The sequence below is a fragment of the Hevea brasiliensis genome, chromosome 4 (genome assembly GCF_030052815.1).
Source record: "Hevea brasiliensis isolate MT/VB/25A 57/8 chromosome 4, ASM3005281v1, whole genome shotgun sequence".
Classification (NCBI taxonomy): Eukaryota; Viridiplantae; Streptophyta; class Magnoliopsida; order Malpighiales; family Euphorbiaceae; genus Hevea; species Hevea brasiliensis.
The window spans coordinates 111,638,736-111,662,603 of NC_079496.1; the positions used below are offsets into that span (position 1 = coordinate 111,638,736).

The window sequence follows — 23,868 nt, forward strand, 5'->3', positions numbered from 1 at the left end:
ATTATTATTTTCCATGTTTACTCAATTCCAAAACTTAAGATTTCGGGCACCCAAACCCGTCATCCAATTCAAAGGATTTACATCCATCGTGATCTGATTATATATGATTCCTATAATGGAACTTGTATCCTCTCCAGGATACCCGAGCCAACTACTCTCTACCACACTCTACAGTCCCATCTGGGACACTATTCCATAAGTCATCATTATCAGTAATAACCTTGATCCATTACGAAAGATAGGACTATATCCTAACTTGCTGCAACAAAGGTACTACATCTACCACCTTGCCAGAACCATGTCAAGTTAATGACTCTTTTATCATATCATAGCTCTATAAATCATCAATTCATAGTTTCGACCTTCTCTAGGTAGTAGAGTTGTACTTTATTCCATACTGATACACACAAGGTATACTATTCTCACTCTATAAGTGTCACTTTTACTTTGCAACTAGTCCGAAACCTCTGGTCTGATGGCAACTCTTGATGTAACTCTAGCTCATGCTGGGGTAACTGAGTCACTGACTCTAGTTATCACCCAACTGTGACCTTTCAATATTCTAACTCTAGACTCTTAGCCAGGAGTTCCCAACTCCTTTGCAGATATAGAACTCTGTTACGCATAAGCGTACCAAAGCAGAAGCCATCACAAACACCCTCATTATGGAGCACCACGGGGATGCACGCACTCTACACAATAATCTCATGTCGATGCATCGTCTGCGACTACGAGCAGACATCGAGAACATTGTATAGTTACCACGATACGTCCTGACAGACTAGGTCTCCTAATTTCTTATCTCTCCTGAATCTTCTATTATCACAAACTTATTCTGACTGGGTCATCTATTGATGACTGCCAGTAGTGGTATCCTCATCCTTATCTAGGGCAACTGTACTTTTAAGACTCACTTTTATGTACTCGTGCCTTACACGAAATGGGCACACCATTTAAACCCATACTGACAAAAATATAACATTTCTTGGAGTACGTATCCTCATGATAGACCTCACATGTCTACTAACTCTATTTTACATTTCTATGTACTCCACGAAAATCAAGACACTAACTGAGGTAATCTTATATTTCCCGAGGTATAACGTAGAATCTAGAAACAAAGAATTACAGGAAAAGACGAAACAGAATCCTATACTCCGCATGTGACTCCTAGTAGACTCTTCCCAACACTTTAGACAACATTCCCTAAGAATCTGGAGCCTAAGCTCTGATACCACATTGTAACGACCCAGCCCAGCCCAGTCAGTATTGTCCGCTTTGGCCCGTGGGCCTCACGGATTTGTCCCTTGGGAGGTTTCGCTCCCAAAAGCGCGCTGACCAGTTTAGGCTGACCCCCACATATATGGCCCAGATTCCCTTCTCCCATTTCCGATGTGGGACGGGCGGCACCTGCAGGCGTTACGTATCGCCGTCCCCACAGTCCGTTACAACCCACCAGCTTCCGCTGGGGGCGTCCTCGCACCCACTCGTACTGGAGGGAGTCCGGCTCTGATACCACATTTGTCACGACCCAACCTATGGGCCGGACCGGCACTAGGACCTGGGCCAGCTTAAAGCCCCCGAGGCCCGTAGTAAGCCTTAACTATTCATTAACCCAACTCTAAGGCCCATTTGGGCCCAATATCAAGAAAACAAACGGACAGAGTCCGGCCATAAAATGGACTTTCCAACGGGGAGTTTTCGACTCACCCGACCTGTAAACACAATAAACAATCCATTGGGGAGCTAAGCTCACCCTCCACATACTCATCAACATAATAATAAATGGGAGCTCAGCTCCCTCATCCAATCCATCAAAACATACTTAAAATATTAAGTTTACAGGTCCAACATGAATATAATATTACAGACCAAATTCAAATAATTACTGCTAACACATGCGGAAATTCTACGAGTAAATAAAATTACACAATTATTGATAAACACCTGCGAAGGAGAAAAGCAGGTTAACCCAGAACAAAATATCCTCCTGTGGCCTGTAAAAATTTTTGAAGCAGAGTGAGCGTTCGACTCAGAGAGTAAAATATCAATTTTAACCATAATCTCTATAACTATCTGTAACTAATGCACCCTGTGGAGTGAAATGCAACATACACAACATTTTCACATCATAACATCAAAAAGGTAATTTGGAGCACTCACGCACCCTGTAACATCAATCATAATATATGGGAGCTGATCCCCTATCTGACTCTCTTAAATCCAACTGGTGCCGAAGAACTCACTTTCGGACTTCCACTTAATAACCAAATCGAGGGTCCCAGAAGAACTCAAGCCGTGACTACTCCTCGAAGGATCGGGTCCCGAAGAACTCAAGCCGTGACTACCCGTCCTATCCATAGTCCACACCACATCACACGCACGCCAACGCGCGCTGCTCCAAATTACGCAACAACATTCATGGCACTTTATGATTATCAATGCAACATAAATCGTGCCTAGAGTTTAACTACATAATTATATGCATATAAGTGATGCATGGGCATCTGAACATATAATAATATCGAAATTACAATTAAAATTAATATTTTACTCACGGACTTGACGACAATCATGGCGGTGGGCGGAGGAAGAAGGCATCGGCTCACGACAATTATATTACAATTATTTAATACAAATGACCCAATACAAATCAAGAAAAGACCCAATACGTCCTAAGTCGTGCGAAAATCCGTGAGTCTCCCCTATACCTAAGACTTACCCAAACTGCAAAAGGGCTCAAAACACACTTCTATATCCACAATCCATATGTCCACAACTCAATCACATCACACAGCCCCTCCTGGGCCCATCAAATCAATCATTCATCACAATATGTAAAATTTCAATTTAGTCCTCATAATTGATCATTTTTGCAAAAACTGCTCAAATAAGCTCTAAAAATTATAAAACTCTGCCCCGTGGTCCTTAGAAATATTACTAAGCTATTGCAAAAAGAAATCGTAATTTTCTAAGCTACCACGAATATTTTATGAATTTTTAATCCTATTTAAGCACTAGAAAATTATAAAAAAGCCAGGTTCGGGTGTACCTTTGCGATTCCGACTTGAGAACGCTCGGGATGCCCGACAATGGTGGGGTAGCCAAAACCTCGATCCAATTCGGAGACTTTTCCAGTAGTGCATGCGGCGGAAATTCACAGATCCGGACAACTGTCGAATTTCCGCGAATTGAGGATACCTACACAAAGCCCAATAATAATATATAAAAATCAGGGGTGTTACAAAAATGTTCCAATTCTGAACCGTTTTAAAGGAAAATAATTTATGATCCAATCTAAATGCTAAAGTGTGATTAATTATGAGTTATTTAGGTTTTGGTTCACATGGAATGAGTTTATGTTTAACAGGTTTTAAGCTCGTTATGAATTCCAATAACGGTTTTGTAACTTTTTAATCAAGTGACTGGGCGTCTCTTGATTATTCAGTTCAGATTATAGGTTACTTACTACTTGGTCATTCGTTATTCTTTCCTTGATACTATTTAGTGGTTGTAGCAACAGTAGTCTAAGTTCAATTTGAGAGAAAGGGGGAAAAAACTTTAGAATAGGAGCTTGATCATATCACATTTCTCAATTTCTTATTATCGATATAAAATTAGTACAGTTAAAAAGAAATTAGTAACAACGCCATGATTGAATTAGAAGCACCCAAAAACAAAAGAGAAAACTACTCTATGCTTGAGGTACCAAAGCTCCTTCAAAATCACCTAGCAAAATCCTTCTCAATATGAGAAGGATTGTAATTTAATTTTTTTTTTCTAAACTAGCTAATTTATGAAACCCAAATATTTTCTTTTTTTATGAATAAAATGGTGTACAATTATTCAAATTTAAAATCTAAAATTTTAAAAATAACTTTAATATTATTAAATTAAAAATTTAATAATTTTAATGTGTAATTCCCTATTAAATTATATTATTGTAATAATATTGAACAAGACAACAAAAAACACAAAAGCCGAGCAACATTGGACATAGTCTAGTGCTTAGCTACATATGTGTTAAAACCTGGAGATTAAAGTTCATCTGTCCCTCACCCAATATATGTAATTAAAAAAAAAAAAAAAAACCCCACAAAAGCTGAATAATCTAATGAGCCCATTATCGTACTGGAAGAGGACTCGCTTTCTCATCAATCAAACCAGCATAGCTGAGGTGAATTCTTTGAGGGAGAAGCTGATATTGAATCTTGAGCTCTTCAAAAAATTCGTTCACATGAAATATTAGGTCGTATCTACGGCTAATCCTCTTTGCAACGTTATAGAAGTTTATGGTGTGTTTCACATAGATAGCCATTTTCATCTTATTCATATCATCAATCTCCATAACTATCAGTCTGGTCAGGTTGCCAGCGCCTGCTATTTTCCTCCAGGTACCTGAATTTAAATTGACAATAAAATAAAAAACAATCATGTATATAATACAATTTAATTTCAAAAACATGAACAGAATGAAGGTAATTATCAAGTGATACATACAGGTGTATTTTAGCTTTTAGTTCATCAATAGTCGCTTTGGGAGTAGAAAGATCAAAAGTAAATTCCAAGCATTCACTCATTGGTAGGCTCCTGTAAAGGTTGCCGATGGACTTCATGGCTAAAACTGAATTCGGATAATATAGTTTCTCACCATCAGACCTTGTAAAAACTGTAGTAAATATGCTCATCTCCTCAACAACCATCTGTAATGTATCAAAGTACGTATGATAACTAATTAATAATAATATATCTATGTTATTGAGAAATTCTTGCACAATTATGGATCTAAAACATAATATGTTAGTAAGACTCATAAATAAAATTAGTAGGATCCATATACTTGTATCTCAGGTCCATAATAGGTTCTTATTCATTCTGGACACACAATATACAAATATGTGAATCCTAACTATTTTAAATGTAAGTCCCTCCATACATATGTGAATCCATCATGAATCAAGTAGGCAAGATTTTCCGTGTTTTAAGATATCTGTATCTAAGTAAAATATGGGACTAGGGACTTGCCTGTTCTCCGTCAACCACACAACGATCGCCGACATCAAATGGGTGCATGACAAACACGAAAATGATGGCTTCGAACACAGTTTTGGCAGTGTTACCAAACATGAAAGCTAAGAATGCGAGTTGAGTCATTACGAAAACAAGCATTTTGGTCGTTAAAATCTCCATAAAAATCAACCAAACAATAAAGATCGCAACAAGGGCAATTATGGAAGCAATCATGTTTAATTCGTCAATGGCAGTTTTGGTATATTTTAATGTGCGGTTCAGCGAGTCACGCTGGATATAGACATCAACCCTGCATAAAACAACTATATATTAAGTACAAGTTCACCAAAGAATTTCTCCAAATTGATATGAACTAATAGAAATCTAACCACCCATTTTCTGAAAACTGATATTTTGATCCGTTTCTCTCCCTCGGACTTGTCATCCTCTGCTAAATCTTCGAAATGCTGAATCGAACCAAATTCATTGTATTTGACCAATTTCTGCAGTTCTTTCAAGTCGATGTACTTCGCATCCCTGGAATTAACAAACTATCGTCAGAAATTGAATTGAAATTGCAAGATCAACTTCTAATTAATTAGATATTCTAAAAATTTAACTGTTATTTTTGTGGCTGAAATTTGGATATATTTTTCATGGACTATTGTGACCCGACCAGAAAGTTTTGCACTGCGACCCGATTTAGGATAAAAAGTGAGCCCACCACTGATCTCCTTGGGGGTGCGGAGGCAACAGCGTTGCGGTATGGACCAATATAAATATTATAATATTCTACCCTTTGTGGTAGAGTTGTGAGATATTCGAGAAACACACTGGGGTTAGGGTTTGAGAGTTCTGATTGATTGTATCTTGCTCTTTTCATCATAGTTGAACTTTTTCTTTTATCTTGCCCATGGACGTAGACCTTACGGTTGAACCGCATTAAATCCTATTATTCTTTTTCTCTTTTCAATACTGTGTGATTGTGTGATTTGTGTGTGTATCTTAGATTTGCGTGCTTGTTATAACAAACTGGTATTAAAGCTTTGTGCGCAAAACCTAGGGTTTACAGATGGCGTCATCTTCAACGAAGTATGAGATGGAGAAGTTTGATGGTGGATCGAGTTTCAGTCCGTGGAAGATTAAAATTAAATCTTCCTTGATCCTACAAGGTCTATGGAAGGCAATCGATAATAACTTTCCAGAAGGTATGAAAGAGGCGGAGAATGCTGATCTAAAGGAGAGAGCCTTGAGTGCGATTTTCATGAGCGTAACTGATAATGTGAAAGCTCAGCATCTGCGGCATGGAAGAAATTAGAGGAGTTGTACTTTGCCAAATCGCTGATCAACCGCCTGTATCTGAAGAAAAGGCTTTACAATCTGAGAATGAGTGAATGTACGCCCATTAAAGAACATCTGGATGAATTCAATTCAATCATTATGGACCTAAAGAATATTGATATTGAGATTGATAGTGAAGATTAGGCCCTTATTGTGTTATGTTCTTTGCCACCCTCCTATGAAACTTTTGTTGATACTCTGTTGTATGGGAAAGATAGTATTTCACTAGACGATGTCAGTAATTCTCTAAAATCGAAGGAGTTGAAAAAGAAATTTCTAGATAATAGAGAAAGATTTGAGGGAGAAGGTTTGGTGAGCAGGGGAAGAACACATTCAAGGGAGGATTCTTCCAGCAAGAAGAAATCTAAGGTCAGATCTAAGTCAAGAATGAAAAAGGCCAGCTGTTTTGAGTGAGAGGAGCAAGGTCACTACAGGAGAGACTGTCCCAAGTTGAAAAATAAAAAAGTAAAGCAACCAGAAAGTTCTGCGAATGTGGTTGATAGTTTTATTGATTTTGATGGTGATGACAATGCTGGAGAAATTTTATCCGTGAGTTCAGATCATAGACAAAATTCCTGGATTCTTAATACTGGTGCTACTTATAACATGTGTCCACACAAACACTGGTTTGTCACTTACAAACAGATGAGTGGCAAGGTGTTTCTGGGCAATAATCGTGCATTATCTATTGAAGGAATTGGTAACATCAGATTCAGGATGTTTGATGGCGTTGTCAGAACTATAGAGTGTTGGCATGTTCCAGGACTAAAGAGGAACCTGATTTCTCTTGAGACACTGGACTCTCATGGATTTAGATACCATGCAGAGAATTGAGTTCTCAAAGTGTGCAAGGGCTCTATGGTACTCATGAAGAGTATTTTGGTTTTAGGATTGTATTTTCTTTAGGGCAGTACAGTTTCAGGGGAAGCTGCAGTAGCATCCGGAAGCAATAATCAGAATCAGACTCAATTGTGCCATATGCGTCTTGGTCATATGAGTGAAAGAGGATTATTTGTGTTAAGCAAGCAGGATTTGTTAGACGGGTAGAAAACATAAGCTATGGACTTTTGTGAACACTGTGTGTTTAACAAACAGACCAGGATAAAGTTCGATAAAAAGGTAGTGCACAAGACCAGAGGAACAGTGGATTATATCCACTCAGATCTATGGGGTCCTAACTGCCAGGTACTTCATGACTTTGATTGATGATTAATCTCGGATGGTGTGAGTGTATTTTTTGAAAACAAAAGATGGGGCATTTTCAACCTTTGTAAAGTAGAAGACGATGATTGAGAAGCAGACAGAAAAGAAGGTCAAGCGTCTTAGAACTGATAACAGGTTGAAATTTTGCAATCGTGAGTTCGATGCATTCTGCAGCAGTGAAGGTATAGTGAGACATCGCACTTGTACAAGGACACCACAACAGAATGGTATTGCAGAACGCATGAACAAAATGCTTTGAGACAAAGCACGAAGCATGCTCTCACATTTAGGATTGGGAAAGGATTTCTAGGCTGAAGCAATTAATACAACCTGTTTATTGGTTAATAGATCTCCATCTACAGCTATTGAGTGCAAAACTCTTTTTGAGATCTAGTCCGGTTCACCTGCTAATTACTTTCAGCTGAGAGTATTTGGTTGCCCTGCTTATGCTCATGTGAGAGATGGTAAGCTTGAGCCGAGGGCAAGAAAATGCATATTTCCAGGGTATGCATCTGGAGTGAAAGGCTACATGTGACATCCCTTATCCGTCTACAGTGTAGCCGAGCAAGGGGTGCCATATTCGGTGCCAGAGCACCCTATCTTATCTTGTCTTATACCATATTAATTTAAATTCCATGTATTTGTATTATCCCATATGTTGAAATATTTTTTTTATCATATCTTATTTTTGTGGAGACCCAGACAGAGTCTCCTCTATTATATTAGCGTACGGCGGGTTTCATTATTTACCTGTTAAAAATCTCATATCATATATCATACTATCCATCTTATTCTTTTTCATATCATATCATATCATATCATCATGGCTTATATAAATTTTAAGTAAATATTCTTCATTCCATTCATATAAAATTCATATACAACAATTTACAATTTATTTACATTCCCAAAATGAATTACATCCCGTTTATGCACAATGATCAAAATACAAAAGCTAAATATATATGGGCCCTACCAAAAAAAATAGACTACTGAGGTGACAACCACACAATGGCAGATCTGATCCAAAATCCTATGTAGGCACTACTGCTACAACTGTTGCTGCTGGTGGTCTCCTATACCTACGCGTGGTAAAACTAACGCGCTAAGCCAATTGCTTAGTGGTGTGCATAAAATAAAAGGAAATAAACTAAATAATTAAAGATAATTATTCTATGTATAATTTCGTAAGGAAAAGTAAATTTTGTAAATTTGTAGTCATTTACATGTTTATTGACTTTGGGAGCAAATAAACTTATCATGATCTTTTCTGGTCATTTATCTCATATTCAGTCTTAGTAAATTCATATTAGAGATCTCTTCATATAATTATTTAATTTTAAAGCTTATTACTCATATCTGTGCTCAAGTAACCTATGACAGACTATAGAGACTGGATACATGAGAGTATACGAATTAGACATCCATATATCTATCCTGTATACATCGATCATGTCAGGCACAAGGCCAGCGGGCAGGCATAAAGCAAGAAATCATGATCGGCATAATGGTTAATGGGCAGGCATAAAGCCTGTAGAATAACCATATCAGACCTATATTGTCTATCAATGATTATTCCTGTGGGCAATACTGTAATCTGCAGTCCCTAATTGGTATACCAATCGATCCATGCTATATACATAAGACTAGGTATACTTTGGGCAAAGTAGTATTATTAAGTACTTATTATTTTATTATTTCATGTTATTTACTAATTGTGTTTTATAGCATTTTCATGTTACTTGTGATGGGAAACATAAGTCCCACATGCATATTCATGTCACTTTTATGTTTAGTGAATCATTTTAGTTAATTTCATATCATATGACAAGTCATTTTATGAACCTTTCTCAAGGTCCAGATTTGGTGTCTTAGCTTCACCTAGCAAATTTGTAAGATGTGGCCACTGTTTGGCTACACTTCCTCCATGGAAGTTATTTCTCTATGTCTTATCTTTGTTTTTTTTTTTTGAATCATGTCATTTGGAGTTTTAGAACTCAAGTTATGGTCAAATTACCAAAAATAGTTCATTAACCTTTTCTGGTTTCAGAACCAGGCAGATTCTAGAATCACATTTTATCTAGTCATTTGGGCATGCTACAGTCATTTTTAGGCCTAATGTCCTTCATATGAGTTATTCTTCTATGTCTTAGGGTTACTTAGGTTCAAGAATCATAATTTTTCAAGTTATGTAAGGTGAGTTATGGCTAATTAACTGATTTGGACTCATGAACCCTGTGCCTTTAGGATTTTAGGTTCAGGTCAGTGTTTTTGGTTCCCATTTTAGGGCCATTACTCTCAACATTTGAGGAAGCTTCCTAAATCAAAGTTAGAGCCCTATTCCTCAGGTTTCCAGAACAGTTTGGTTCATCTCAATTGGAGTTTTCTACTAAAAGTTATGCTATAAATACTGCTCTAGGGTCAAGTGGTTATTTAGTTCAATTTCAGGTTTTGGCATGCTAACTTGTCCTAGCAATTTGACCAAGTTTCATTAGGTTCTGGGTTTTGGTCAAAACACCAAATTTGTAGTTCTAAATCTTATGGATATTTTTGGCTTTGGTTTCACTACATTTAAAGTTTTGTGGACCAAGTTATGGCATTTTTGCCAAAACTGGTTGGGTAGGTCAAAGGTCATAATTTTAAGGCAATTTTGGTTTTGATCAGAATTATTGACCTAAATTTTTCTAGCATTTTGGTTGGGTTAGAGTTAGAACTGGGTTCTATGTTCCTCATGAAAAATGTGCTTCTATGTCTAACCTTTCCAATGGTTCAAGAATTAGGTCATTCTGACCTTCCTAGAGTAAGTTATGGCTATTTGAACATTTACTATTCATATAGTCATTTTTCCAAGTCCAGTATATGGTTACCCGGATTCAAGTCAATTTTAGGCTAAGTTAGGTTCAGTTTTTGGGTAGGGTCTCTACATGAAAAATGTGGCAAATTGTCCTAGGTTTCATCTCCAATTGGCCTCACATCAATTAGAGCAACATAACTCTACTTATGGCCATGAAAGTACACTAGACTTAAGGTCCATAATTCCTGCATGAAAACAACACTCCCAATTTCTCAATTCCACCCAACTCCCAAACTTCAATCACATTCATGGCACTTTAAATAGTCAACAATCAACCTCAACAACATCAATTTCAAGCCACAATACAAAATCCCCAATTTAGGTCAAAACCCTAACTTCAACTTTCACAACTCATGCAAACTCCATGCAAATTAATTTCCACCACATGCAAGCTTATCACATACCATCTGTAACGCTCTCACTTTAGGTAGTCCATACATTCTACTGTTCAGATAGCCAAGATGCTTGGAACTACACTTGAACTAGAGTGAGGAGTCATAAGATGGTTGAATAAAGACCAAGTAAAATCAAGGAAAAATAAAAGAAGCGAAGTGCAATTTGGGTAAAGGAGCCAGAGTCACGGCGATGGGTGACCTTAATGGGAAGTGACTGTGAATACAGTTGCCAACCCCAGACTCATGGGGAAACCCTGTGAAATAAATATATGGGACCAAATTAGAGGATTTATAAGGTTTAAATGACAATAAAAATGCCAAGAAAAATTTAAGAAAATTTAGCCACTCAGTAAGGACAGTTATAACTCGATAAGTCCAACGAAGGGCATTTTGGTCATTTCACCCTCAGTGTTGAATTCTGATCTAAATGTCAAACAAAATGAGAGAGAATAAAACACATAAAATGAATTAAAATCATGAATATGCAATGGAAATGAGAAAAGAAAGAAAAGAAAAGGAAATTAATTATGATGTAAGCATGACATAATGATGAGTTAATCATGATGGAATAATGACATAATTAAAATTTTATTTCAAACTTTAAGAAGGTAAATACTGAGCAAGAGACAAATTTGACCAAAAAGAATGTTCATCTTCTTCCTCTCTACCCCTTGGCTGAACCACATCTCTAGTGGTCTTCCACCATTTTCAAGCTTTTAAGCTTGATTTTCCCAAGCTTCTCACCCTAAAACTTATACTCCCTTTCACTAAAAATTGATTTTGCACCTTGAGGAAGCTAGTGGCAGACAAAAATCAAAGAAAACTTGAAGTTTTACAAGCTTGAGAATTTCTTGAATAAGGTTAGTCCAAGATTAACCCTCCCTCTCTTCTTTAATTATGTTAAGCAAGTTTAAAGGAATGGAAATTGTGTGAAAATTAAAGAAAATATTGAATAATTGCAAGACCTAAATTTCAGTCAACCTAGGGAAGTAAGGAATGTTAGGTTTAATTGAATTAAAATCTAAATTTTAGCTTAGATATCATGAAAGATATGATGTATATGTTGAATTATATGTGGTATGCATGAATTGAGTGTGAAAGTTAGGGTTTTGACCTAACTTTGGGAAATCTTGCATGTGACTTGAAATTGATATTGTTGAGATGATTTGTTGACCATTAGAAGTGCCATAAATGTCAATTGAAGTTAGGGAGTTGGGAGGAATTGAATTTGGGAGTGCTGAATTTTCATGCAGGTTTGGGATTTATGAGTCTAGTGTAGTTTTTGAGCTGTAAGTAGATTTGTGTTGCTCCAATTGGTGTGAGGCCAATTGAAGATGAAACTAGGGTCATAATGCTCCATTTTTTGTGAAGAGATCATGCTCAAAAACTGTCCCTAACTTTACCTAAAAACTGCTTGAATCCGGACAACCCTAATATGGACCCAGAAAAATGACCAAATGAACAGTAATTGTTCAAATGGCCATAACTTATTTTAGAAAGGTCAGAATGACCTGATTCTTGAACCATTGGAAATGTTAAACATAGGAGCACATTTTTCATGAGGAACATAGAGCCTAATTTTGCCTTTAACCTAACCAAATTGCTAGCACAAATTAGGTCACCAATTCTGTCTAGAACCAAACTGATCAGAAATTCTAGACTTGGACCTACCCGATTAGTTTTGGCAAAAATGCCATAACTTGGTCTAAAAAACTGCAAATACAGTGAAACTAAAGTCAAAATGTCCATAAGACCTAGAACTACAATTTTAGTGTTTTGACTAAAACCCAGAACCTAATGAAACTTGGTCAAATTGCTAGGACAAGTTAGCATGCCAAAACCTGAAATTGAACTAAATAACCACTTAACCCTAGAGCAGTATTTATAGCATAACTTTTAGTAGAAAACTCCAATTGGAATGAGCCAAACACTCTGGAAACCTGAGGAATAGGAATCTAACTTTGATTTAGGAAACTTCCTCAAATTTTGAGAGTGAGGACCCTAAAATAGGAACCAAAGACACTGACCTGAACCTAAAATCCTAAAGGCACAGGGTTCATGAGTCCAGGTTAGTCAATTAGCTATAACTCACCCTACATGATCTGGAAAATTATAATTCTTGAACTTGAGCAATCTTAAGACATAGGGTAGCAACTTATATGAAGAACATTAGGCCTAAAATTGACTGTAGCATGCCTAAATGAATAGGCAAAGATTGACTCCACAATCTGCCTGATTTTGGAACCAGAAAGAGCCAATGAACCAGTTATGGTAATTTGACCATAACTTGAGTTCTAAAGTTCCAAATGACATGATTCAAAAAGGAAAATAAAGACAATACATAGAGAAACAACTTCCATGAAGGGAGTGTGGCCAAGCAGTGGCCACTTCTTAACCAATTTGCTAGATGAATTTAAGACATCAAATCTGGACCTTGAGAAAGGTTCATAAAATGACTTGGTATATGATATAAAATGAACTAAAATAATTTGCTAAACATAAAAATAACATGAATATGCATGTGGGACTTATGTTTTCCATTACAAGTGACATGAAAATGCTATGAAATATAATTAGTACATAATATGAAATAATAAAACTATAAGTACTTAAAAATATTATTTTACCCAAAGTATACCTAGACTTATTTATATAGCATGGATCGATTGGTATATCAATTAGGAACTACAGATTGTAGTACTGCCCACATGAATGATCATTGATAGACAATATATGTCTAAGATGGTTGTTCTACTGGCTTTATGCCTGCCCGTTGGCTATTGTGCCTGATTTTATTTCTGGCTTTATAACTGCCCACTGGTCTTGCGCCTGACATGACCGATGTATACATGTTAGTCAAATGGATGTCTAACTAGTATACTCTCGTGTAGTCAGTCTCTATAGTCTGTCATATGTTACTTGGACACAGATATGAGTAATAAGCCTTAAATTTAAATAAGTTCCCTAAGAGATCACATATATGAGTAATAAGACTGAAAATGGAATAAATGAACAGAAAAGGGAACAAATGAATAGAAAATATTTTGATTAACTTAATTGCTCCCAAAGTTTTATAAACATGTAATTGACTTTAAATTCATGAAATCTTAATTTCTTTATAAATTTATACATGGAATAATTATTTCAATTATTTAGTTATTTTTATTTCAAATTATTGCACCACAAAGCAGAAATGCTTAGCGCGATAGATTGTTTCCTTGTGTAGGTACAGGAGACCATCTGATGCATACATTTTGCATAGTCATTTAGGTCTAATTTCATAGCTATTTTATTCTATTATTACTTATTTTTAGCTAATTTCATTAGTTAATTAGTTAGTTTTCCATAATTGTCGATTTTGGAATAATTTGTATCTTTTACTTTGTTTTGTAGGGAAAATAGTGTTTTTGAAGGACTGAAGAGAAATTTTGCCATTGAGGAGTGACTTCTACAGCCAAAGATGTTAAAAACAAGTTTTCAAGCTGAAATATGCATTGATTAAATTGTGCATAACTTGCCGCATAAGCTATGCAGATCTGCATAAGGAGAAAAATCACTGTTCCAGAACCAACCGAAATGTGCATAAGGAGACTGCATAGCTTATGCACATTCTCGCCTCCCTTATGCACCTTCACGGAATTGTGCATAGCCTATGCACCAAATCATGCAGTTTCGCATAAGTGAACCAGAATCAGCCGAAAACTGCATAAGGGACTGCATAACTTATGCAGTCCACTTATGCAGTCCCATAAAGAGTTCATTAATGAGCTGGCAGAAGATTCTCTCAGATAATTCCTCCTAAAACATACCATTTTAGGGCTCCAAGTCAGAAAAATGCTATAAATAGTCTCATTTCCCATTTTAGAGAGGGAGACAAGGAGCAGAAAAGGAAAGGAGAGGAGAGGCAGAATTTGAAGAGTCACTTTCACCTTCCACACCATTTTCAACCAAGATTTGCAGATTTCTTTCTTTCCTTACATTTTTCTACATTTCTAGTGTTTAATTTCTTATTTCTTAGCTTAGATTAAAGCTTTATTTCCTTATAAACTCATAATATCTTGTAAGCATTATGGATAGTGAGTAGTTTACTTTTGATTCTGGAGTAAGTGTTGTAATATTTGAGATATTTTGTGGATTTTGATTGGGTAATCCATATTTTGTGGTCTTAATGAGTTTTATTCATTTCTTGTGTGCTTAATGACATGCTTAGTATAGGATCCCATTAAGTGATGTTCTTAATCCATGGTTGAAGCACCGAAAGGAGAAGGCCCTGTGATAGATAATCAAGAAATTGGACTGAATTAACTTAGACCTAGAAATAGGCTAAGGATTAAGAGGATTCACAGATTAATTAAAGAACTTAATGGGTCTTAATTAACTCTAAGTCCACGAAAGTAGGATTAGATTGATTAAGGCACTCTTTGTCTCACTCGAAAGGGAATTCAAAGGATTTAAGAATTAATCTCCTTAAAACCCATTAGTTTCACAAGATTGGATAACCAATTTAAAATCCCAAAATAGCTCGAATATGAAATCCCGAACTCCGGAATCGCCTTTTTACCATTGTTAATTTCTAATCGAATTTAATTACTTACCATTTTGAATATTGCCATATTTGAACTTGCTTATTTCAATTTGATGCAATTTTAGTTTAATTAATACATTGTTGAATAGAATATTAATTTTGCACATTTAGATTTCATACTCCATTACCCATCAATTCATTACTTTAATTTCAAAAATACTTCGATTTAGTCAACTTTTATATCAAAAATTCAATCATTAACTCAACTCCTCGTGGGAACGATATCTTTACTGTATTACTTGTACGACCCGTGCACTTGCGGTTGGGCCACATCAAGTTTTTGGCGCCGTTGCCGGGGAGTTGTTTGTTTAAGATTGAATTCTTGATTATTTTAGTTGTTTTTAGTTTTATCTTTATTACCTTTTCATTTTGTGTTTGTTTGTTCTTTTTCAGGTACTTTTAATCTTTTATGAGAAGAGCTAGAAGCACAAGTGATACATCCTTATTATTCAATCCTGAATTTGAGAAATTTTGTAAAGCCAACAAGAAAGAAACTAGAAAAAGGAAAGAAGCTTCGAGAGAAACCGAAATTGAAGCAGACATGGCTGATGAAAGAATTAGAATTGGTGTTGGTAATGCTGGAAATGATCGAAACAACGAAAATGCAGCCCAAGGTGAAGAAGTTGTTAATGCAAACGTGCCTAGGGGAAGTATGATGGATCATGCTTTTCCTCGTTTTGATGACTTGAGAGAGAGCATAGCAAGACCAAGGATTGATGCAAATAGTTACAAGATGGATTTTGGAGTTCTTCAAATGATTCAAAATTCTCAATTCATAGGTCATCCTTCAGAAAATCCTCATACACATCTGAAGAAGTTTGCTATGATCTGTGACATGCAAAAACAACTTGGAGTGTCTGATGATGCAGCAAGATTGAAGCTATTCCCATTCTCTTTGAAAGATAGAGCATTGGATTGGCTTGATTCTTTACCTCACAACTCCATTACAAATTGGGAGCAACTCACTGATGCATTTCTTGCACAATATTTTCCACCTGGAAAAACTCAAGAATTGAGGAATCAAATGACAGCTTTCAGACCAAGAGAAGATGAAACTCTATATGAGTCATGGATGAGATGGAAAGAATTAGAGAGATTATGCCCACATCATGCCATTCCGAAATGGATGATAAACCAGAATTTTTACACCAATGTCACTCTTGCAATCAGAGGGATTATTGATGCTCAAACAGGAGGAGAATTTATTATGAAGCATGAAGATGAAGCTTATGAGCTATTGGAGAAAATTGCAAAGAATACTCATCTTTGGAGTGGTCCAAGAGGACCAGCTCCAACTCAAAAGAGGCAAGCTGCTGAAATGTATGATCTTGATCCATTCAACATGATTAATGCAAAGTTTGATGCACTTACAAATGTTTTGGCTAAGAAGATGGAAGACTTGAGTATGTTGGTTAGTTCATCATCATCATCTGGAAGTTCACAACAAGTTGCTTATGCAGAGGAAACTACCAGCTGTGGAGTAGATTATGGAGAACAAGCAGCATATGTTGGTAATTATGGAAACAAACATATGGGGAATTCTTATTCTCAAACTTACAATCCAAATTGGAGGAATCATCCCAACTTTTCATGGGGAAATCAGTAAAAGTCAAGTTCCAAATCAGAATTTTCAACCACAACAGCAACAAGGAGTTCCATATCAGCAAAATAGGTAACCATTGCCTAATTTTCAGTAGAAAAATATGAACCCTCCACCAAAACAGCAAGAACAAAATTCCACCACTGAAGCTTTATTGCAACAGATTCTTGCTAACCAAAATAAGTATAATGAGGAGATGAGAGAGATGAAAGCAAGGCTAGAACAAGTGCAAACACATAACAGAATGCTGGAAAATCAGATTGCACAACAAGCATCTTCCTCAAGTGCCAAGTCTTTTGGAAAGCTTCCAAGTCAACCAGAAAACCCAAGAGAGCAGTGTCAAGCTATTACTTTAAGAAGTGGGAAAGTTATAAATGATGAGAAGAGTGAAAACAGTGAGAAGAGAGAAAATGAGAAAGAAACTGATGAGAGTGAAAAACAAGAGAATGCAGAAAAATGTAAAGAGGAAATTGAAGAAAAGGAAGAGAAGTATATACCTCCTGAGCCTTACAAGCCACAACTTCCCTTTCCACAAAGATTTCAAAAAGCCAAGCTTGATAAGCAATTTGGGAAGTTCTTAGAGGTTTTGAAGAAACTTTACATAAATGTGCCATTTGTTGATGCTCTTTCACAAATGCCCTCTTATGCAAAATTCTTGAAAGAAATTCTCTCAAACAAGAGGAAACTTGAAGATGATGAAACTGTAGCTTTGACAGAAGAATGTAGTGCTATCCTCCAAAGGAAACTTCCTCCAAAGCTCAAGGATCCAGGGAGTTTTTCAATTCCATGCCACATTGGGGAATCATGTTCTACAAAAGCTTTATGTGATTTAGGGGCTAGTGTTAGCCTTATGCCCCTCTCCGTTTATGAAAAGCTCAATATGGGAGATCTTAAGCCAACCCACATTTCTCTTGATTGGTGTGGATCAATCAAGTATCCTGAAGGGATTTTGGAGAATGTGCCTCTGAAGGTTGGAAAGTTCTATATACCTGTTGACTTTGTCATCTTGGACATGGAGGAAGATTCTAATATCCCAATCATCTTGGGGAGACCCTTTCTAGCTACAGCAGGAGCATTGATTGATGTTAAGGGAGAAAAGCTTACTCTTAGGGTTGGTGAAGAGCAATTGGTTTTCAATATTAATAACTCTATGAAGAAGCATCATTCTGAAGCTGATACTTGCTTGAGAGTTGATATTATTGATGAGCTGGTTGAAGAACATTTCAGAAAGAAATATCCAGAAGATCCACTTGAAAATTGCTTGGTTCATGGAGGAGGCATAGACTATGACAACCCTCATGTGGCTGCATATGCCCAACACTTAGAGGGAAGTCCACCATTCATTTCTGCTCCAGTTTTTCAACTCACACAAAAGGAAAAAGTCGAATTTAAGCAACCATCATTCAAGGAAGAAGATGCACCTAAGGTAGAACTTAAGCAACTTCTTTCTCAGCTCAGGTATGAATTTCTTGGCACTAATAACACTTATCCAGTAATTGTAAATGCAAACTTGAGTACCTTAGAGGTTGATAAGTTGTTAAGAGTGTTGAGACAATTTAGGAAAGTCCTAGGATACACCATAGATGACATTAAGGGAATAAGCCCACACTTTTGCATGCATAGAATCATTTTGGAAGAAAATTGTAAGCCATCTATTGAACATCAGAGGAGGTTGAACCCAAATATGAAAGAAGTTGTTAAAAAGGAAATTTTGAAGTTGCTTGATGCAGGGATCATATACCCTATCTCAGATAGTACTTGGGTGAGCCCAGTACATATTGTCCCAAAAAAGGGTGGAATGACAGTTGTCAAAAATGAAAATAATGAATTAATTCTCACCAGAACAGTAACTAGTTGGCGAATGTGCATAGATTACAGAAAATTAAATGTTGCCACTAGAAAAGATCATTTTCCACTTCCCTTCATTGATCAGATGTTAGAAAGACTGGCTAGGCATTCTTACTTTTGATATTTAGATGGATATTCAGGTTTTTTTCAAATCCCTATCCATCCAAATGATCAAGAGAAAACCACTTTTACTTGTCCATATGGAACCTTTGCTTATAGGAGGATGCCATTTGGGTTGTGTAATGCACCAGCCACATTTCAAAGGTGCATGATGGCAATCTTCTCAGATTTCATTGAAGACATAATGGAGGTTTTTATGGACGATTTTTCTGTTTATGGATCTTTATTTGACATATGCTTGGCTAACCTTTTTAAAGTTTTGCAGCGATGTGCAGATACTGACCTTGTGTTAAATTGGGAAAAGTGTCACTTCATGGTTCAGGAAGGGATAGTGCTTGGACATTTGGTATCTAACAGAGGAATAGAGGTTGATAAAGCCAAAGTTGAAGTGATAGAGAAGATGGCTCCTCCTACCAATGTCAAAGGAATTCGAAGTTTCCTAGGAAATGCCGGGTTCTACAGACGCTTTATCAAGGATTTTTCTAAAATAGCCAAACCTTTATCTAATTTGTTAAGTAATGACACACCATTTGTATTTGACCAAGAGTGTTTGGATGCCTTTTGCAGGTTGAAGCAAGCCCTTATCACTGCACCAATCATGCAACCACCTGATTGGAGCCTACCTTTTGAAATTATGTGTGATACTAGCAACTATGCAATTGGGGCTGTTCTTGGTCAAAGAAAGGACAAAAAGGCTTATGCTATTTATTATGCTAGTAGAACACTGGATGAGGCTCAAAAAAATTATGCAACAACTGAAAAGGAATTTTTAGCAATTGTCTTTGCATTGGAAAAATTCAGACCTTACATTATTGACTCAAAGGTGGTTATATTTTGGATCATGCGACCATCGGTATTTGCTCAGTAAAAGGAGGCTAAACCTAGGCTCATTAGGTGGATTCGATGCTACAAGAGTTTGATTTGGAGATTAGAGATAAGAAGGAGCTGAAAATGTAGTTCTTGATAATCTTAGTAGGTTGAAATTGGATGATGAAGAATTGGATGAAATCCTATTGATGAGTTTTCTTGGATGAACAACTTTTCTCTCTTGTTGCTAAACTACCTTGGTATGCAGACATTGTGAATTATCTATCTTGTGGAGTTTTACCTCTAGGTATGACATGGCAACAAAAGAAAAAGTTTTTACATGAGGTGAAGTTTTATAGATGGGATGACCCTTTACTCTTTAGGAGATGCTGTGATGGTTTAATAAGAAGATGTATTCCTGAAGAGGAGATCTGAGTATTATGCATCATTGCCATGCTTGATTATGGAGGACATTTTGGAATCTCTAAAACAGCTAGTAAAATTTTGCAAGCTGGTTTTTTGGCCAAATCTTTTAAGGATGTGAGGAAATTTGTGTTGGATTGTGATAAATGTCAAAGGAGTGGAAATTTGTCAAAAAGAGATCAAATGCTCCTAAATAATATTCTTGAAGTGGAATTATTTGATGTTTGGGGAATAGATTTTATGGGGCCATTCCCTCCTTCATATGGTAATAGATACATCTTAGTTGGGGTTGACTATGTGTCAAAGTGGGTGGAAGCTATTGCAACTCCAACTAATGATGCTAGAGTGGTAGTGAAATTCTTGAAGAAATTTGTCTTGAGCAGATTTGGAACTCCTAGGGCTGTAATTAGTGATGGGGGTTCCCATTTTTGTAATAAGCAATTTGAGAGCTTAATGAGGAAGTATGGTGTAGTGCACAAGATAGCTACCCCATACCACCCTCAAACTTTAGGACAAGTTGAAATTTCTAACAGAGAGCTCAAGCATATTTTGGAGAAAACAGTGAATAATTCTCGGAAAGATTGGTCTATCAAACTAGATGATGCTTTATGGGCATATAGGACTGCCTACAAAACCCCTATAGGAACTACTCCCTTTAGGTTGGTGTATGGTAAGTCTTGTCATTTACCTGTGGAGCTAGAACATAGAGCATATTGGGCCATTCAGACCTTGAATTTTGATCTTAAGTAAGTTGGTGAAAAGAGACTATTGCAACTTAATGAGCTTGAGGAACTGAGGATGGATGCTTATGAAAGTGCCCGTATTTACAAAGAAAGAACTAAAGTTTAGCATGATAAGCATCTTAGGAAAAAGGAATTCAAAGAAGGTGATTTAGTTTTGTTGTTTAACTCAAGATTGAAATTGTTCCCTGGAAAACTCAAGTCAAGGTGGACTGGTCCATATAGAGTTTCTAAGGTTTTCCCTTATGGAGAAATTGAAATTTGGAGTGAAAAATCTGGGAATTTTAAGGTCAATGGGCATAGATTGAAACATTACATAACTGGAAACCCAATAATAGGAGCAAGCTGTTACAAGCTCTCCAATCCCTCACCTCTTTTCAGTGAAATTCATGAAAAGTCCAGCTAAGGACTATAAATTAGCCCTCTTGGGAGGCATCCCAAGTCCTTTTATTTTTATTTTGCTGATTTACTTTTACTTTCATTACTTTTGTTTTTATCTTGAATCTCCCCAAATTCAATTTTTGACATTTGTTGAATTTTGTCCCTTGTAGATGTATTTCAATGGAGGAAGGTTGGTGAACTGTTGGGGAGTGACCCTTAACCTGAAATTATGTTCTTTAAATCTCCTACAAATTGATTGATTTTTGCTGCATAACCAGTGCAGGGTCTGCTACCTGGTTTCTGCAGAGAGGAAAACTGAAATCTGCAGCAAGGAAAGGTCTGCAGCAGATGAATTATGTCCTTGGGTTGCTACCTGGTTTATGCAGAGCAAAAAAATGACATTCTGCAGCAAAGAGGGTGTCTGCAGTAGATGGCTTACGTTCTTGGTGAGGTTGGGTGTGTAACTTTTTTAATATTTGTGCTTATAATGTTAATATGGTGGTAAGTGAGTCATTTTTGCAGTTTTGAGCTTATTTGGGTTGTGGGATTCAAGGTAGGTATGGTGCAATTTCTTGGCAAAACTTGGAGAGTTCATTTCATCATTTTTGAATAGATGTTGATTTGCAGACTTTATGCAGATTTTATTGAGTTTTAATGTGCTAAATGTTGATTTGCAGAATTTGAGTCAAAATGGCATAGTTCTCAAAGGTCTTTTATGCAGGATCCATTTCTACATGCTTGTGTGATGCATTTTTGATGAACTTTGTATATATTGATGTGTTTTTGGTAAAAATTTCTCATGGTTTATGCTTCATAGAATTATATTTCCTCATTCTAGGGTATTTTTCACACTTGCAATTCATGTTCCGTTGCAATCTTAATGTTGTTGAATTGTGCATAAGTAATTGCATAGCTTATGCAATCCTGCATAACCACAATTCTTGCCATTTTTCACCTTTATTGCAAGTGTATAAGGAGAGTGCATAGCTTATGCAACTCTGCATAGCCTAATTTTGTCAAATTTCACATCTTTCGAAACCTGCATAAGCAGAGTGCATGACTTATGCACATTTGCATAACTTCAAATTCTTCATTTTCTCTCTTTGCCGAAGTCTGCATAAGGAGGGTGCATAACTTATGCACTTCTGCATAACCAAAAACCCAAAATTCCAAACCTGCCGAGGGGTGCATAAGCAGAGTGCATAACCTATGCACTTCTGCATAACCACCTTCCATAACAATCAAAACCCACCGAGGGGTGCATAAGCAGAGTGCATAGCTTATGCACAACTGCATGACCACCAACCCCAAACACCAAAATCTGCCGAGACCTGCATGAGCAGAGTGCATGACCTATGCACTTCTGCATAACCACCTTCCATAATAATCAATACCCACCGAAACATGCATAAGCAGAGTGCATGACTTATGCACTTTTGCATAACCACATTTTCCAAACACCAAAACCCACCGAAATGTGCATAAGGAGAGTGCATGACTTATGCACAACTGCATGACCACCAACCCAAGATTTCAAAACTTGTCGAACAGTGCATAAGGACAGTGCATGACTTATGCACTTGTGCATGAGCTATTTCTCTGAAGTTCAAATCATTCTGAAACATGTACAAAAGAGTGCACAGGTTATGCATAAATCACTTTTCACTTATGCAGTTTCTACACAAACCCGATTCAAATCAAATTACTTTTCGGCAATTCTCTCTTCCCTCCTCCACCTCCCGATATCCCTGCTCACCCCTTTTCCCCCACGACCTCAATTCCGGCATACCCTTTTTCTCCACTCGCATTCTCATCGGATAAACCCTAACTTCTCCCTGCATTCTCATTTCTGCCCTCATCTCTTCCATCTTCTCCATCGGCAATGGAGTCGCCTCCCCATTCCCGTCCAGCTTCTCCTCTCGAAGTCTCGCCATTGTCAATGATACCTCCCAATCCCGATTCCCCTCCACAAGCGACACCCCCACCACCTCCCACAACCACGTACAAACGAAAAATCCGGTCGAAATCTGTGTGACCCATGTCCTCTGCCCCTCCTCTATCCAAACGCAAAGACCCACCCACCCCATTGTCGGAACCACCACCCAAAAAGCCAAAAACTCCAGCCTCCACACCCTCTTCCAGCAAAAAGCCAATTTCAGTAGCTTCACAGGTATCAAAGCTACCTTGGCCTCTTCCTGATACAATTCAAAAAGCAGCTTTTAAGAGACTCAAGGATAGGAGGGTACAACCCACTAGGTATATTTCTGTCGATTCTCTGCAATCTCTTGGTTTATTTGACAATGTAGTTGCATATCTTGATGGTATGGGTTGGATGGAATTTGTGCATAAGCAGGAGATTGTTTATCCAACTCTAGTTTTGGAGTTTATTTCTTCATTCTCTGCTACCCTCAAATTGCATGATGTAGACCATAAGCCCATTATGAAATTTAGATGTTTGGGGCAAAATAGAGAACTGTCATTGGACCAATTTCATAGCATTTTTGGTTTTGCAATTGATGGGTTATTTCGGGTGCCACATACTGGAGTAGAGGTAGCCAACA

At 37.0% G+C, this 23,868-nt stretch overlaps 1 protein-coding gene and 1 non-coding gene across 2 annotated transcripts; both read right to left on the minus strand.

Annotated features, from left to right (window-relative positions):
- Nucleotides 1-4,337: 4,337 nt before the first annotated feature.
- LOC110650799 (mechanosensitive ion channel protein 10-like) lies at nt 4,338-23,241 on the minus strand. Its single transcript, XM_058146358.1, has 6 exons — nt 23,014-23,241; nt 21,601-21,680; nt 5,449-5,547; nt 5,026-5,320; nt 4,501-4,703; nt 4,338-4,398 (listed from the first exon to the last, which is right to left on the minus strand). Exons 1-6 carry the CDS (start codon nt 23,239-23,241, stop codon nt 4,338-4,340), a joined length of 966 nt encoding a protein of 321 aa, XP_058002341.1.
- On the minus strand, nt 16,398-16,504 carry LOC131179773 (small nucleolar RNA R71). The gene has a single exon (XR_009148659.1). It is a non-coding gene; the product is annotated as a small nucleolar RNA R71 (small nucleolar RNA).
- Nucleotides 23,242-23,868: the final 627 nt, after the last annotated feature.